Source organism: Diadema antillarum, unplaced genomic scaffold, assembly GCF_040938485.1.
Source record: "Diadema antillarum isolate AM-2024a unplaced genomic scaffold, OU_Dant_1.0 seq00001545_RagTag, whole genome shotgun sequence".
In the NCBI taxonomy this organism is placed as follows: domain Eukaryota; kingdom Metazoa; phylum Echinodermata; class Echinoidea; order Diadematoida; family Diadematidae; genus Diadema; species Diadema antillarum.
In genome coordinates this window covers 141,792-158,706 of record NW_027272274.1, presented here as the reverse complement: position 1 = coordinate 158,706, position 16,915 = coordinate 141,792, and the positions used below count along the sequence as shown (strand labels likewise).

The 16,915-nt window shown below is 33.7% G+C and overlaps 1 protein-coding gene across 1 annotated transcript in view; it reads left to right on the top strand.

The window, feature by feature from the left end:
• Window positions 1–16,915, top strand: part of LOC139710581 (cytidine monophosphate-N-acetylneuraminic acid hydroxylase-like) — a 61,772-nt gene that overhangs the window by 13,051 nt on the left and 31,806 nt on the right. Inside the window, exons 7-10 of the mRNA XM_071622505.1 lie at window positions 1,961–2,098; window positions 3,733–3,868; window positions 10,303–10,440; window positions 11,601–11,648. Coding sequence (XP_071478606.1) covers window positions 1,961–2,098; window positions 3,733–3,868; window positions 10,303–10,440; window positions 11,601–11,648 — 460 coding nt within the window. The remainder of the gene's footprint in view (window positions 1–1,960; window positions 2,099–3,732; window positions 3,869–10,302; window positions 10,441–11,600; window positions 11,649–16,915) is intronic.

Genomic DNA, 16,915 nt, shown 5'->3' with positions numbered 1-16,915 from the left:
TATACATAATGACACGTCGTCAAATTTTTTACCGATAAAATGTGGTGTGCCCCAGGGCTCAATATTAGGTCCCCTTCTCTTTTTGTTATATATCAATGATATTGTTAATTCGTCGTCTATATTATCATTTATATTATATGCCGATGACACGAATATTTTTTTTTATTCCCACGATAATATAGAAACGTTGGTATCTACACCTAATGCTGAGTTACCAAATGTATCAAACTGGTTTAAGAATAATACATTATCACTTAATATTGATAAAACAAATTATATTTATTTCAAGCATATGAAAACTCACACAGATGATCTTGTAAATAATATAAGGATTGATAATGTATTTCTTGAACGTAAAAGTTCTTTTAAGTTTTTAGGCATTTTTATTGATGAAAACCTAACCTGGAATGATCACATACGTTATGTTGCAACCTGTATTTCTAGAAATATAGGTGTTCTTTCAAAGATGAAAAGTTATCTTCCTGAACATACTCTTTTTATGCTTTACAATTCTTTAATCCTACCATATATTATGTATTGTAATCTAGTGTGGGCTACAAGTTCAAAAACTAAACTCAACCCTATTTAATTACTACAAAAGAAAGCCATTCGCATCTGTACTGGATCACAATACTTAGCCCACACCAGTTCACTTTCTTATCAGTTAAAAACACTGAATGTATTTGATATAAATACATTACATTCTTTGCTTTTTATGTTTCAGTATTTGAACAACTTAATTCCAAACATTTTTCACGATTTCTTTAAACTGAATCATACCGTTCATTCATATCCCACTCGTAATTCGCAAAATTTTCATTTAGTAAATCCCAGATTATTAATTGCACAAAAATCTATAAGACACAATGGACCAAATCTTTGGAATACACTCCCAGATTATATTAAATCATGTAAAACCTTATATTCTTTTAAGGCTAGATTGAAAACTATATTACTGTCCGATTACAATCTATGAATATAGCATTTGAATATATATATTTTGTTTTGTTTGATCACAAATTGTAAATTGGATTTAAAACTACATTAAATATACGCAATGTTCCTGTGTCTATCATTTCAATTCATTCCCATTATCTTCAGCATCACCACTATCACCTTCATCTTCATTATCACATTTTTCTTCATCATTATCCTGTCAACATCATCATACATCATCATCATCATCATCATCATATTTCACGTTACTCTTATTCGTATCTATGCACTAGGAATATAAAAAACATAATGTATTTACAGTGTTTTATATTTTGTAGTATTTCTCCATTCCGCAAACAATATAATTTTTTGTGTGTATTATGTAGATAGGTCCCTGGGCTGCCACGTGCTCAAGCTTTTGCTTATAGTGGCAGTCCTTCTTCCGCATAATTTCTCAGATAATTATTTGGAAAATTGGTAATACGATTTATAACTTGTTAATGAAATTGATTTACACATCGATTTTCCTTCTTTGAATTATGTACTTGTAATCTGCGTACTGATATTCCATGTGATATTACTGAAAATAATTTTGATTTATGTATGAAATTGTGTTGGAAGAAAAATAAATCAAACAAACAAACAAACAAACAAATGTCGTTTCATTTGCAATGACATGATGATATGATAAACAGAAGCAGTTCCCCCGTAATTTTTTTTCTTTCTTGTTCATTCTTACAAAATTGGGGGTAGGGCATCGCCGGCATTTTCCAGATTTATCTTTTCTTATCATCGCCATACATTATTATGCAAACAAAGTAAGAAATAGAACACAATTAGGGAAATTGCACAATCACCGTAAATCAGTATATAGAGTTATGTTGTAATCTTACCAAAAAACAACAACTAAACTTGTCAATTTTGAAAAATATATGGTGGCCTCTTCAGACTCTAACGTGTAGTTATCATGGTTGTATAAGAAATGATGTCCATTTGTGACCATGCTGTGTTCAATCGAATCCAGGCCATCTGATCATGAACACCGTGGACTGTACGAACCCGAACGGGGGACGCCTCCCCATAGGCGTTGACGTGTTGCTGAGCGACTTCGCCGGTGGTGCCTCGGGGTACCCCATGACATTCTTCGGGGGGAAATACACAGGTTGGACACCAGATTTCCTTTTCCTTTGTCTCATCGGTAAATCTAGCAAATATGTGTACAGGCATGCATCATGTACATAAATACCTATATTCACACAAATCCTTATGTATCAAATATAATGTAAAAGGTGCAAGATATATGTTTATATTCCATAACTGTGGGACCATCATGTCGGACGAGGCATGCAGTTGCTAGGCGGAAAGACTTACACTATATACGTAGGTGTTCTGAAAACCTCGCTTTGTCTCTTTTTGGCAAGCTTTGCTATGCCTTTGTTAAGCTTTCTTTAGAACACACACACACACTCATAATATATATATATATATATATATATATATATATATATATCATACAATTAATGCGCTCAATTGTGTAGCTTAGTTACCTACTTGAAAATTAGTCGCTTCATGCTTTCGTGACGCTAACATGCATCAAAAATATTCTTATTAAAAAAAGAAAATAACTGAACAAATATTATGACATCAAGCAATAAGTATAATAAAAGTGATCTAAATCGCATGACAATCTTTTCATGAACGTATTCTGTTATGTTAAAGGGTGTGTACAGTTCTGGTCGAGGTGAGGATTTAGCTTTTAACATTTTGCGAGATATTCAGAAACCACTCTATGAGATGTCACAGAGCATGCAATTGTAAGGGGTATCAAACGTTTATTTGATGAAAATCGGTCTTGAAGTGGCCGAGATATCCAAAAACAAGGTGAAACAAAGAGATCCTAATAAAGTTGGGGCATGTAATCTTTCATTATTATCACTTTTTTGGATATCTCAGCCATATGAAAACCAATTTTCATCACATAAACGTTCAATCATTCGTAAAATTACATGCTCTTTCATATTTCATAAGAGGTTTCTCATTATCTCACTTAGGAATATTAAAACCATGATACCCCACCTCAACCAGTACTGTATAGCCCCTTTAATTTCATATCTTATTCACATTCCTTTTAGGCAGTATTTAAGAACCTGAGCTCAAATCGGTATGATTTTGATAAGCTAACAAGTGTACACTGTACAACTACAAGAAGTAGGCAATATGTACATGCCATTTTAACGTGGGCACAGCATCAATGTGCACTATAAGCACACAGTGTAACTGTGGAGCGAGAATATAAATGATATCCTTTTGCTGGCGTTCCAAATCTTTGAAGCCTTTCTTGAAAACGAATTCTCTCCCCCTTTTTTTTTTTTTTTTTGTTTACAAAAGCATGCCACAGAAAAATGTTAGAATTGCCTTGAGAATTCACACCGAGAGATACGCCGTTAAAATGTAAATAGCATAAAGGCCCCGGAATGATTGCCCATGCAGCAAGGAAAATCGACTCGAGCGAAAAGCCAGTGGTATTTGCTACAAAAGAATGATTTTTACAATCCAATCCATTGAAGAAAGAGTTTTGCACTGCGTTTCAACCGTGCACGTCACAATACATTCTCGACGTTAGCCAATTGAAACGCACTGCACTGTGCATTTACAATGTGATAAATATGTGCAGGCAGCACATACAGTGTGTATGTAAGTATGCGTAAATGTATGAAAAAAAGATATCGAAAGAATGATCACGTGTTATTGAAATGCATTGCATGCCTTACCTTTGATCTGTTTTGTACTGCTCAGACGAATGGAAAGAGCAATTCATTCGGAACGAACGCAAGAAATTACTCTCCTACAAGGCACAAGTGGTGCACGATGTAAAGCCCGTCGTGTTCTGCCCAATCGCTGGATACTTCATAGAAGCGCATCCCTCCGATGAGTAAGTCACGGTAATGAATGTGAAACACTCACAAACACACACACACACACACACCAACACACACGAACCACACACCGATATATGTATATATATATATATATATATATATATATATATATAAAGGGGTGCTACCCAACACCAGCCACGTCTATATTATGTGCAAGATTTGCTGTCAATAGGTTTACTGTCCTTGCACCGCCATGTTGTGGTTAAGTCCTTTGATGTCAGTATATATATATATATATATATATATATATATATAAATATATATATATATATATATATATATATATATAAATATATATATATATAAATATATATATATATATATATATAAATATATATATATATATATATATACATATATATCTTGTGTGTTTATGAAATCTATACTACATATGCATGAATACATACAGTGTGTATTTACATATATACATATCATGAACATGTGAGATAAGATGATCCCTCGACTGAAATTGAAATTCCTCTTACTGTTCCCCCTCACCTTCTTTTTTTCTAAATAGCACAAGCTGTAAAATTAGTCTCCGCCGGGAGTCGAACCCGGGTCTTTGGCATGGAACGCCAAAGCCTTAACCGCTCGGCCACGGGAGACTTCAAAGCGGTTCAGGCAGACCTAAGCTTGATTACCCAGCAGACCAATTCTTCAACCCTTTATGTGCGTATCTGAGTGACCACTACCTTGTATATTGCACTTGGGGTACAAAGAACAAGAACCATAAACAAAATGTACATATAATAAGGTGTCTCGAAATGCTGGTAAATGCAATAAGAATAATGGAACCACGTAGAAACATACCATAATGTTATTAAATCATATCATGAATTTGAAAAAAAAGAAAAGTTATTAAGTGTGAGGAATGAATTTGTACCGCTTAAAAAGAAAAGCGTAAAGACAAAAAAAAATCTTCTTGGATAACAGAAGAAAGTTTATATATAATGCGTCCAAGAGATCGACAAAAACTCATTTCTAAATCATCTAAAACTCAGAGTGAGTGATAGTTTACGAAGTTTACTTTACACGAAGCTTAGAAATGAAGTTACTCTGAAATGTCGTCAGACGAAGAAAGAATACATAAGTCATGTCATTTATTCCAGCAATGGTAACTCAAAAGATGTCTGGAAATCTTTAAAGTTTATCACTCCTGCAAAGAATACATTCAAGCAAATAGAATACATTGTGAATAATAACACGCAATTCAAGGATAAAGTTGATATGTCAAATTGTTTTAATGCATATTTCACAAAAATAGGAGATGCGATTTGCAAGAGTCATGATCAAAGAACAGAGGAAGAGATTGCAAAATGAGTACCGAAATGGAGCTCCTTGTTCTCGTTTGAATATGTAATTAAAGACACTGTGAAGGTGGTTGAAAGTATGCCAATGAAAAACTCCTATGGAATGGACACTATACATTTATAAAATTGATAAAGCCTGTTATGAGTAAAATTGCAAAGTCACTTCTATATATATTTGATTTTTCTTTGAACAATGGAAGGTCTCAAAAGTTGCGCCAGTGTATAAAAGTGGTAGTCGAAGTGAAATGGATAACTACAGACCCATATCTTTTTGTCTGGTGTTACAAAGAAAATTGAAAAGCTCATCTTTTATCAGTTGTATGATTATCTGAATAGAAATTATATCATTAACCCAAATAAATCAAGCTTCAGACCTGCCCATTCCACTATGACTGTTTTACTTTGTGTCAGAGAAGAAATGCTCCATAAATTAGATAAGGGTAAAATGGTTGGAATGGTCTCCATTGACCCCAAAAAGGCATTAGACACAGTCAATCTGCGACACTTCTTCATAAGTTATCTCTCCTTGGACAATGTTGGACTGAATAGTAATTCGTGTAAATGCTTCTGTAAATTTCTCCGTGATTGTGGTCTGTATACTGGTATTTACGGCTCCATATCTGAGCCTAGGTATGTAACATGTGGAATCCCACAGGGCTCTACGTTAGAGCTCTTGTTATTATGTACATCACCGATTTGCCTGATTGCATTAAGGAATGTAAGGTCCATTATACCATGACGATACGTGTCTTTATTTACCTAGCAAGGATCTCCGTCAAATACAAAGAGGTCTCTCAATAACGACTTGACGTGCTTGTCACAATGGTTGAAAGTAAACTTCCTCGCTCTGAATGTGAAAAAGTGTGAAGTGAAGTTAGTAGGTTCCAGAAAGAGGAATAGGAACAAGGTGTTGAGAGTCAGCATTGATGAATCTGAGGTTCCCTCTGTTACTTGCTGTAAAATTCATACTTAGGAGTTTATCTTGACCAACATCTTGATTGGAGCAAACAGGTGGATAGGGTGACAAAAAGCACAGTGAAAAGTCTGTATTTATTGAAAAAAAAATACGATTTTGTATAACTGAAAAAAAAATGCTCTTGTATTTTACAAGTCCATTATTAGAGTAAATTCATTGTATGGGGTAATCTGCAAAAAACGGATTCTGAAAAGTTGCAAATTATTCAAAATAGAGTTTTGAAAACTGTCCTTTTGGTTGAACCAATGTACTCAGCAATCTACAAACGTCTGTCATTAGATACTTTGGAAAACGAAGATATAAACAATTACTACATGTTATGTATTGATTTGATTGATTTTTATTGTTCCACATCTCAAACACAAATAACATGATACAATCGATTGAACATAAGACTGGACATAGTGTCGTAATTAAAGAATACAAGAGAAGACAATTAAACATGAAATGTGGGAACCTACTAAAAAGCAGAGCTTGTAATTTATAGGTCCCTATATAGATGAAAATGTTGGTCTTCTTACACAACCTAGTAACGAAAACTATGAAAGGAAGGAAATGGACGTAAAGGAAAAGAGAGCAAAAAGAGCAATAGAAACAAATAAAATACATGAGAGCATAACGAAATAGCCGCTGTATTGCGCTTGCAAGATTCCTCGTCACCCGAGCAATTTAGTTACGTAACTGTAAGAATGCGCAAAAATGCATATGATACATAATGGTTCATTAATTCAGGATTAGCCTTGACATAAATGACTCAGTCAAAAGAACGAAAAGCAAACCCGGAATACCTAATAAACAACGAATCTGATAAAGAGGAGGAAGTCCGGATGAAGATTGCATGTTGTATGATTAGACATAAGCCTGCACGAGGATTTTTTTTTTAGTTTGCGTTTGAAGCAATTCAGTAACAACAATTCAGTGATGTTAGAGTCGAGGCTATTCCAGAATGTCGGACCTGTATGAACTAATGTTTTAAGAGCAAATGCAGTTCTTTTGGGGGAAAGTGGAATAAATTTTCCTGTCTTGTAAGGTAGGAGTGTAAAGCTTTATTTTTTGAACAAACATGGGAGTAAAAGCATAAGGTAATTCATCCTTAGTTAACTGGTACATAGATATCCCAAGGGAGTAAGAATATACATGTATATCAAAAATCTTTAGTAGGTTATTACTTTCAAAAGTTGGCTTGTCGGTGCTAAATAATTCGTACAATTGATAATCTTTATAGCTCGCTTTTGTATTCTGAAGATAGATTCCATGCATATTTTGGAACAATTCCCCCATGCCAGTATACTACAATGAAGATAGGGAAGTAATAAAATCGAATATAAACTATATTATACGTAATATATATATATATATATATATATATATATATATATATATATATGGGGAAAACCTGCTTAATCTTGTGCATAACTCCCAAATTTCGTGAGAGTAACTTGCATAGATGTATAACATTTCTAATGGAATGTTTTCAGATTGTGTATTGCAATTTTTTGAAGAACATACAGCAAATTATTTTCTTTTTAGAAACAGTACAAAGAAATTTGTATTGTGTAAAGCAAAAAACAGCAGTTCGAAAAAGAACTCTTGCCTTTACAGGAGTCCAGAGTTAGAATCAGTCAGCATATGACTTGAAATGTAAGCTCTCGAAGATCTGTCCAGTTTCAAACGAGCTCTTGATATATTATTTTTTCTCTTTTTTCTCCTTCTATTTGATATTGTTGAATTAACATGTTACCACAGCTGTACTTTTTCAAATGTATCGTTGTTTTTTTGTTACCTGACACTTGTTCCTTTCTTTATTATAATTGTATATGCCATTTGTATGTATTTCTGCTATTTTGTATGTTGTTCACGGATTGGCAGAAGAACAGCTTTCTTGCCGTGATTAAATAAAATAAACTGAAACTGAAACTAACATTTTTGAAGCGCCATGAGCACTGAAAGGTGGACCTTTGCGTTACACAAGTAGCCACTTTTATAATGATATAAATTATAATTGTGTATATGTGTATATATATATATATTTATATATATATATATATAGGCCTTTACTTGCATATTATACGCACCTCATGTCAATGCGTTTGAATGCAAATGTTTTCAGCCACTTGAATCATCACATTTATGCAACGTATGCGATGATGAAGCAAGCATATTCGACCAACAAAACGCTTTCCATTTGAAATATGGAATGTTAACAAAGTTATGAATTGAGAATGAATATTGTTCATTTTACAGATACTAATAATGTTATTGGCTGTAAATATTATATCGCGTCAAAAATAATGTTTGTGTGCAAGCGTGTTGGAAAGCAAGTATCCATTCGATGACAAGCGATTTCAATGTTCATTATTCTCAGAATGTAATTATAATGAAAATACGACGAATGAAACACCTGCCATGTACTGGTTATTTTTTAATCAAAGTACCTGAAAGGCATTATTTACCATCTTGCAGATGAAACAAAAACCTAGTGCTTCAAAATTGTTCGAAAATGTGAGTTAGGGATAAAAAATTTGATCATTATAGTGTTATGCATGTTTAAATGGACAAATTGTGAACAATAATTATAATAAAATTGTTTTTAGACTAAACCGTCTACAGTCAGGTTTTTTTTTTAGAACAATAGTGATATCTCCTAATATTTCAGACTTTATTGCACATTTTTTATATGGTAGGATGTTTTGTGATACCACAGACCTACACATGCTATGCATCAAATATGATAACTCAAACATTTCTTAAATCACTGCTCCCAATGGTAAACAATACCTTTAACATAAAGATGGTAAATGATTAAAAAATTATGAATTTAAATGTAATATTACTTGGTCACCGTATTCAGTAATTCCTCTGCAAGATTGGCTTTCCATGTGCTAGTTTAGATATAGAACAAGGCACATTATAGTTCTAAAGTGTAATATTGACGGTGTTGCTAGTGCCTATACAAGATTCGACGAGAAGAAGTTCGTTAATCACGTCAGGGAGAATCTCAATTTCATGCTGATACTAAAGCATTCTGGGTTTTTTAGTATCAAATAATGATTATATTGTGAGGGAAAAGTACAATTTTAAGGCGTCGTTTTGCGCAATACCACTGGTATCTTCAATAATTTCTGTTTCGAGGAATACAATCCCCTAACTGAAAACTCAGTGATCATGTACTTGGTGTTCAAAAAAAAAAAATCCCACTATTGATCCTAAATATCTCGAAAACTATATATCAGATAACACCGTCATTGATAGTTGAATCAATAGCTGAATAGTGCACAGTTTACTTGGAGGTGATCTGAATATGAAAACATGAATCAGTTTCATTAAATCCATAGGTTCCAGATTTTGGTCAAATTTTAACCCTCTGTGCAAAACCTGAACTTTATACACAGGAACCAATGATGTGTATATGAGTGTGTTCTTACGACAACCCTGACCAATGTACATGAATACTACTTGTTTAGAGCTCTGCTGACTAGACTTTCTTCGGTCTCTTGCTCTAAGGCACATGAATGCTTTAATTGATAATTCATGATGGATTGCCCTTGCACTGCTAGTCTCAATTCATGGTAAGAAGTGAAATGCATACACAGGAAAAACGTAATGTGCTTGCATAACTTACATTTCAGGATGAATAAAGACTAGCTGTGATAGTTGGGGTAAATACTGAATCTAGAGTGATACACGCAATTAAAAACAAAACAATAACAACAACAACTACAACAACAATAATTGCTCATGAATGAATAATTAAGTATCATTGTCCAGGACCATTGTCTGGGTGTTAACCACGCACTCCCATCATACACACAAATTGACCCCTGTGCAAAGTTACCGTTTTGTACAGAAGTTGAAAATAGAGCACAATCTGAATCCTAACTAACTTAAAAAATGAATCCCGAATATAATGAAACTGATTTATGCCTTCACTTTTAAATAGCCTAAACAATTGTACTATTCAGCTATTGCTCATATCAATGTCAGTGTTACCTGATATATAGTTTTTGGACTATTAAGGATCAAAAGTGGGATTTTTTTTTTGGAACACCTACACGGCATTCTACTGCTTTTTTTCAATATCTACAGTGTTGGTGGTTACATTGTTTGTTGCAACTTCTGTTTTACCCTCCGCTCCCCAAAGATATCTTCGGAAAATCAACATCAGAAACGAACCAGATACCCTCAACGCATTGATCAACAAGCGCTGTCCACTTGTGAAAACATGGACTCCAAAACCAGGGTCCGTCTTGGATCTACAGAAGGCTATCCAAGGAGACAGGTACACATGCATCCTGACTTTTGTGGTTGACTAGAAGTTGACTATAGAAAGGAAATTAAACCCAAATAAACATGTTGATTTAATGAATGCTGATATCTTTGAAGGAGAAGAGTACTACATTTCGTGACGCCACGCCGGGACAATAATCTAATTAGAATTTAAAAAGAATTCCACAATATTTGAATCTTGGGGAAAGGGGGAATATACATTCCTGCGAGGTACTATTGACACATGTTGAGGGTAATGTCATTCCACCTGCTTTTTGAAAGAGCGTTATGCTAGAAAAGGAAAACATGCTGAATTTTCTGTATATTTTCTTCACATCGTTTTTCCTACATGAAGTCATAAACTGTAGTAGTTTTCCCACCCAGCGATGGAAAATTCAAAAATGCATAATTTTTTGAGACATTCTTTTTAGACTTCCCTCAAACTTTCACGTCATTTCATTTATCTTTTCTTTTTTTTGCATGGTACAAAGAATCAAAGAAATCATTGTGACAGAGGACAGAGATATGAAAAGAGGAAACCAAATCAAAGTACCATACATGATTATCCCTAGCAAGCCTAACTTAATATTAGGGCCTCGTTAACTTTGCTGATGACAGTGTTCTACTGATATTGTTTCCTCCCTCAATCCAATTATATATTTGGGGTTCATTCTCCTAGAAAATAGAAAGAACTTAAAAATCACAAAATTTTGATGGCAAAGACAAATTAATGTTTCTCCATGAAAATCGGAACGTCCACTCTCCCCGAAAAAGATTATATATCATTTGACATCGCACCGATACATCATTTTACCTCATCAATGAGACCTTTGAATTATTTTGCTCCGGAAATATGATGTCCGCATTGAATACTATTGAATATTTGACTAAAAATGATTCTAACGCTCACCAATGTGAGATGATGACGTCACCATGTGCAATTGCATAACAAATAATGTGCATAAAGGTGAAAGAACTTTGTTGAAAACAAAAATTAATAAATACACTGGCTTTGTCCTGAATCATGAATTGATTTCTCATTAACATGATTAGCCTAAATGGAATGATAAAGATTTCCAGAGATGATCTTTAAGAATCTGAAAACATATTGTTTTCACTACATCTTATTTAAAGATGTTTTTCTTCTGCCTTAAAAATTCTTTGACGATGCAGAGACTACATTCAAGATCCGCCTGCCAGTACCAAACTATTCAAAGATAGGTAAGAGTTGCGCGTCAAGTCGTGTTTTTCTTTTTAAAAATCTTTAATTTGTCACCCTGAATGACGTTCCTTCTATCTTCTGAGGTCTGTCTTCCGTCCATGTTCTAAGCTCTTAGTTTATTACATGAATCATTGCCTAGTCTTGGATGGAGGTTCTTTTGCAAAAGCAAACCCCACTCCTAGAAATCTTGTGGATATATTCAACAAAGTGATTTTGTTTTCTATACAGTATTCTTAGTTTCAATAAGTACAACACACGAAATATTATTTTTAAAGTAGATCTAAAATCATTTCATAGAATGCACATACTTACACATACTGGAACTTCATATGGAATTCTTTACCCGTTAAAGTTAAAGTTAAAACCAGCTATTTGTGCCCTCAAATTCTGTCACTGTGTCTATGACCTATTGCATTTTCTTCCTTCTCTAAGACATTTGGGGCGAGGTAACAGTTGGTATTTTAATTCCTTCTGCACTGTAACTGGTTGTTGAATGTCTTCTTTTTTTCTGGGGGGGGGGGGGGGATTTGCAGGTGCATGTGTTCCCTCCTTAAAACACGCAATGTATAAATCTTTGATATTTTTTAACCGTATTATTGTTATCATATATTGAGTCATATTGTTATCGCCAGAACGACAATGGTTCATCCGCCTACAGCATGTGGCTTATCCGACCCCAAATCTGTATTAGAGAAGAATTTGCTATATAACTGTATAAATGTACTTTTTTTTCCTCTATGTTTTGGTCAATGTTGTACCCGTGCTCCCTATCTTAATCTTTAACTCGATTTTAACTGGGACCTACGCTCAACAAGCTCGCTTTTAAGTAGGTTCCTTCATATTTCTTTAGCATCCATTCACAGATTCAAAACGTCATAGATCGACCACTATATGTTTTATATATTTGCAATATTTTATGTATGTCTCCAGCTTGATATCATGTACTTCATTTAATTTTGTTATATTTGATGTATTTTTTCATCAAGAAATATGAAAATAAATCGAAATCAAATCGAAATCAAAGTTACAAATTCTCCCCATATTGATATATTTAAGAAGAATCTTAAAAGATATTAATTTGTTAGATGGTTAGATTTTCTATTATGGAATGCATGATGATTATGAATGATTTTGTGGGTTTCTTTTTGTTCTCTGTGCGTTTATAATATGATTAATCACCATTACAAGGGATGGTACATTTTCGGTTGAGATGGTGCAATATAATACCTGTACAAAATATACCAATACTTTCGCAACGAAAACGAAACGAAAAAAGAATGTTGTATTGTAATGTATTTTAAATGACAATAAGGGATTCTTTTTGTGTGTTTGTTCAAACAAGAATAAACATGTAGAGAAAAAAAAATCTCTTTGTTGCAGACAAACACCACTCGCATATTTGTCATTGCCATGATTACAGAAAAAAACTGATGTATAACTTACTTTCATCGTTCAGCTCGATTGAACAATAATTCACCTTCCTGCCTTAACAATTATTTACATTTGTCTGTTTGAAACATGCAGATTTTGTGTCTAGCTTCATGTTGATGTATTCAGATTTTTTTCTTCCGTTTTTGTTTGATCATTATTGGTATGTAGAGTGTAGAAAACTTCAAACATACCGAATCGAATAAATGCACATTGAATTCTTAAGTCGACAATCATAAAGGACGCTTCTTTGTTTTTGTAATGCTGGGGTTACGCAGTCTATATATTTGCATATTTGTATTACTTTGATGCCAAAGTGAATGACATAGAGTTATAGAGAATTTATCTAGAAGAACAATGACACCGAAATCATCCGATTTGGTTGAGTAGTTTTCATTCTACAGATGACTTTGTAAAGACGGGTCGAGCGTAAATTTCTTGGCTCAATTCAACAAATTTCAGCATCGAACAAAAGCCACTGCCTTGGGAGACTAACAAAGAATTGAGGCCGCACATCACAATGTGAAATACTTGAATAGGATTATTGTCGAAAATTGGCCTTCAATTGTTGGGTTACAGTCTCCGTTGCTGAGCTTTGATAAAATAAAGTAAGAAATTAATGATCAACAAAAACATGTCTAGAAAGAAAAGTACTCAAGCAAAGTGGACAATTTTGTTTTGGTTTTGAAAAAAAAAAAATCTTTTCCGTTTTCTGAAGTGCCACCCTGTAGATACCCTCACTTGCCGTATGTATTGTCCCGTTGACAAGAATCGTTCACCTATTATTGTTGAATGAACCTCCTTTTTTGTTGCGGCGTTTAGATCTTTATTGTTCATTGATTGTTGTTGATCGACCATACCCCTATCACATTCACTATTCAAGTAGGTATTGAACATCACATACAATGTAAGTACAATTGTTGCATACCTGGAATGTAAGTGTCATAAGAAGTTTTAGAAGTTTTCAGCGTCATGTTTCAAAAGAAAATAGATGTACTATATTGATTGGAAACTATGATTTTAATATCATGGTCCAGGGACCAGAGAAAGCGAGAGTCCATATTTCTAGAAAATTTATAACCTTGATTAATATGTACTTCAGACATGTAATTGTGAAGATCATGTTTTTCACTCTCAATGTACACACCGAAATCCTATAAAGGAAGTTGAGCATATTTTCCAAAATGTTTACAAAGTTAACTATGCCCAGATGTTCCACATTAGAATACTAAAAATGAGTGAACAAGTAATTGTTGACCCCTAAAACAAACGTTTACACCAGAATCAATCCCCAGTGGGCATCCCGCTTTCATAACACTCGTACGCTATATAACTGGAGGGAGGCCATATTTATTAAATGGCCGCCAAAACAACGGATGTGATGAACCTATTCACTTCGCTAAAACATCATTATATTGAAAACCTTCACCCCAAAACTATACTTGTACACTTGAATCATGATTATGTATCTTTTGAGTTCGAAGATAGCCTATACAATATTCATTATCTGTTGTGTGGCAGCCATATTTATTACAATGGCCGCCAAAACGTTGGATGAAACGATTCATATTCACTTACAGTTGAATTTAACGGAATCCTTGACATCAAAAACATATAAATTGGTACCAGAGTCATGACCCTTTGTCCATACGTTTTAAGGATATGTTATATCTAGCATGGTGGCCATATTTTTTCAAAATGGCAGCCAATATAGTAGGTTGCCATGGTTTTATCCTCTCACAGATTATTTTATTGGAATCCTTGACCCTCAAAACCTACACATTGGTACAAGAATCACGACCATCGGACTTATAGTTTCCAAAATACACAGCATTGCTATATCACATGGCGGCCATTTTGAAAAATGGCCGTCACGGCCACCAAAGGGAGAATCAGAGTGGCTTCCATATCAGAAATTACTTGTATTGGTGTCATGTACATGTGTACCAAGTGCGGTGCTTTTACCATTGAGTGCATGATTTTTCTATATCCGCTGGACTATCTAGTGGTGCATTCTTTAATCTGTGTGTATTTCTCTCTTGTACATCGTATTGTACCAAATTTGGGAGCGATAGCATCTATATCTTGCAGGCTCTGACTTGCGCCAATGCAACTATTGTTGGATAGTGAAGTTGCTATCATTAACAATACCTTGAAACGACGCCAAGAGTGCCTTTATTAAAAGCAAAAAAAAAAAAATGATACATAAAAATCCTCGACTTTTCTTGCAAAACAGTAAAATCCGAAAGGGTTAGTCTGCGTTAAGTGATCACTTTGGGAAAAACAAAACAAAAAGAAATGATGGATTTAGCTATGAATCTTTGATGTTCCTGTACAGCCTTAGCTGGAAGACTAGAACAGTTTGCGATCTCACATTCTTACCACGATATAGAATGAAATAATATAAGCAGAATTCAATCAATTTTCATATTTCTAGACAAACTTTATTTATTCACAAACGAATCAAAATATGCAATTTTTGACTTGTTTGATTCTAAAACATTCATTTCTATCTTCTTTTCTGTCCCTCGTACTAAGTCATTCTCTTATATACAATGTATAAGCAGAACATTTTTGCAATAATTGCAAAAACGTAATCTAATACATGTGATAATGAATAACAAAATAATTAATACAACTATGTTTTCTTCATTTAATGAAGAAAATATAGCTGTATTTTTTCTCAAATATATACATATCAAACATTCTTAGATAAATTACTTTTATTACAAAAGAGGTCACTCCGTATTATATGTCATACTGCATTTCTGTCTCATACTGACCCGTTATTTTTTGAAAACAAAATATTGAAAATGAAGGATTTGTATCTGTATAACCTAGGACAATTTATGTTTAATGATGATAAAAAAAAACCTTCCAAATATATTTGAAACAATGTTTCCAAGAAATCAGTCCGTTCACAATTACCCAACAAGGCGTTCGAATGAGTTTCATTTGCCCCTTTTCAGAACTCTGCTGGCTCAGAACACCTTTATTTACGATGGGCCAAAGTTTTGGAACTCACTTTCTAATGATATTGTAACAGCACGAACTTTGAATTCTTTCAAGAATAAATTGAAATTATTTTTATTGAAATCTTATAACATATTACCGAACTAGGTTTGTTTCATTAACTCAATTAAGTTATCACTTATCTTTATATATATATATATGTTATATATATATATATATATATATATATATATATACACACTCAGCAAAAAAAGTAATTTCCCCCTAACATTTTTGAATATATCTCAAAAAGTGTTTCACGGATTTTCATAATTCAAACGGGAATGGATAGGAAATTTCATTACTCATAACATGAATGGCATATAATTGCCACCAGATATCATTATTGGTGTAAAAAAAAAACGCATTTTATGTCAAAATGCATGGGGAAAAAAGTTGCACTTTAATAGGCTATATGAAGCATATTGTATACATTTCCTATATAAGTTAGCAAATGACCTTTCAAATTGTGTAATTCTCAGGAATTTCTTCAGGTACAATGTGCCTCCCTATTAAACAGATGTTATGCATACTTTTTAAACAATAGCCTTTTCAATATGAAAATGTTGGGAGAAGCCATGTGATTTGTAATTCCAATTTGGGTTGATCACATTAATGTGCCTTTGGCCATTTTGCATCATGCGCTCAAGCTGTAGATCAGTTTGTTGAGGGAAATGGCATCGAAAGTATGGAGTGGCCTACAAGATCCCCTGACTGTAATCTAGTAGAGAATCTTTAGGATATCATTAAGCGGAAAGCAAGCAAGGAGGTGAAAATGACACTTTATTGCAATAATTTCAGCGCATCTTGCAGAGAGCATGGGCCA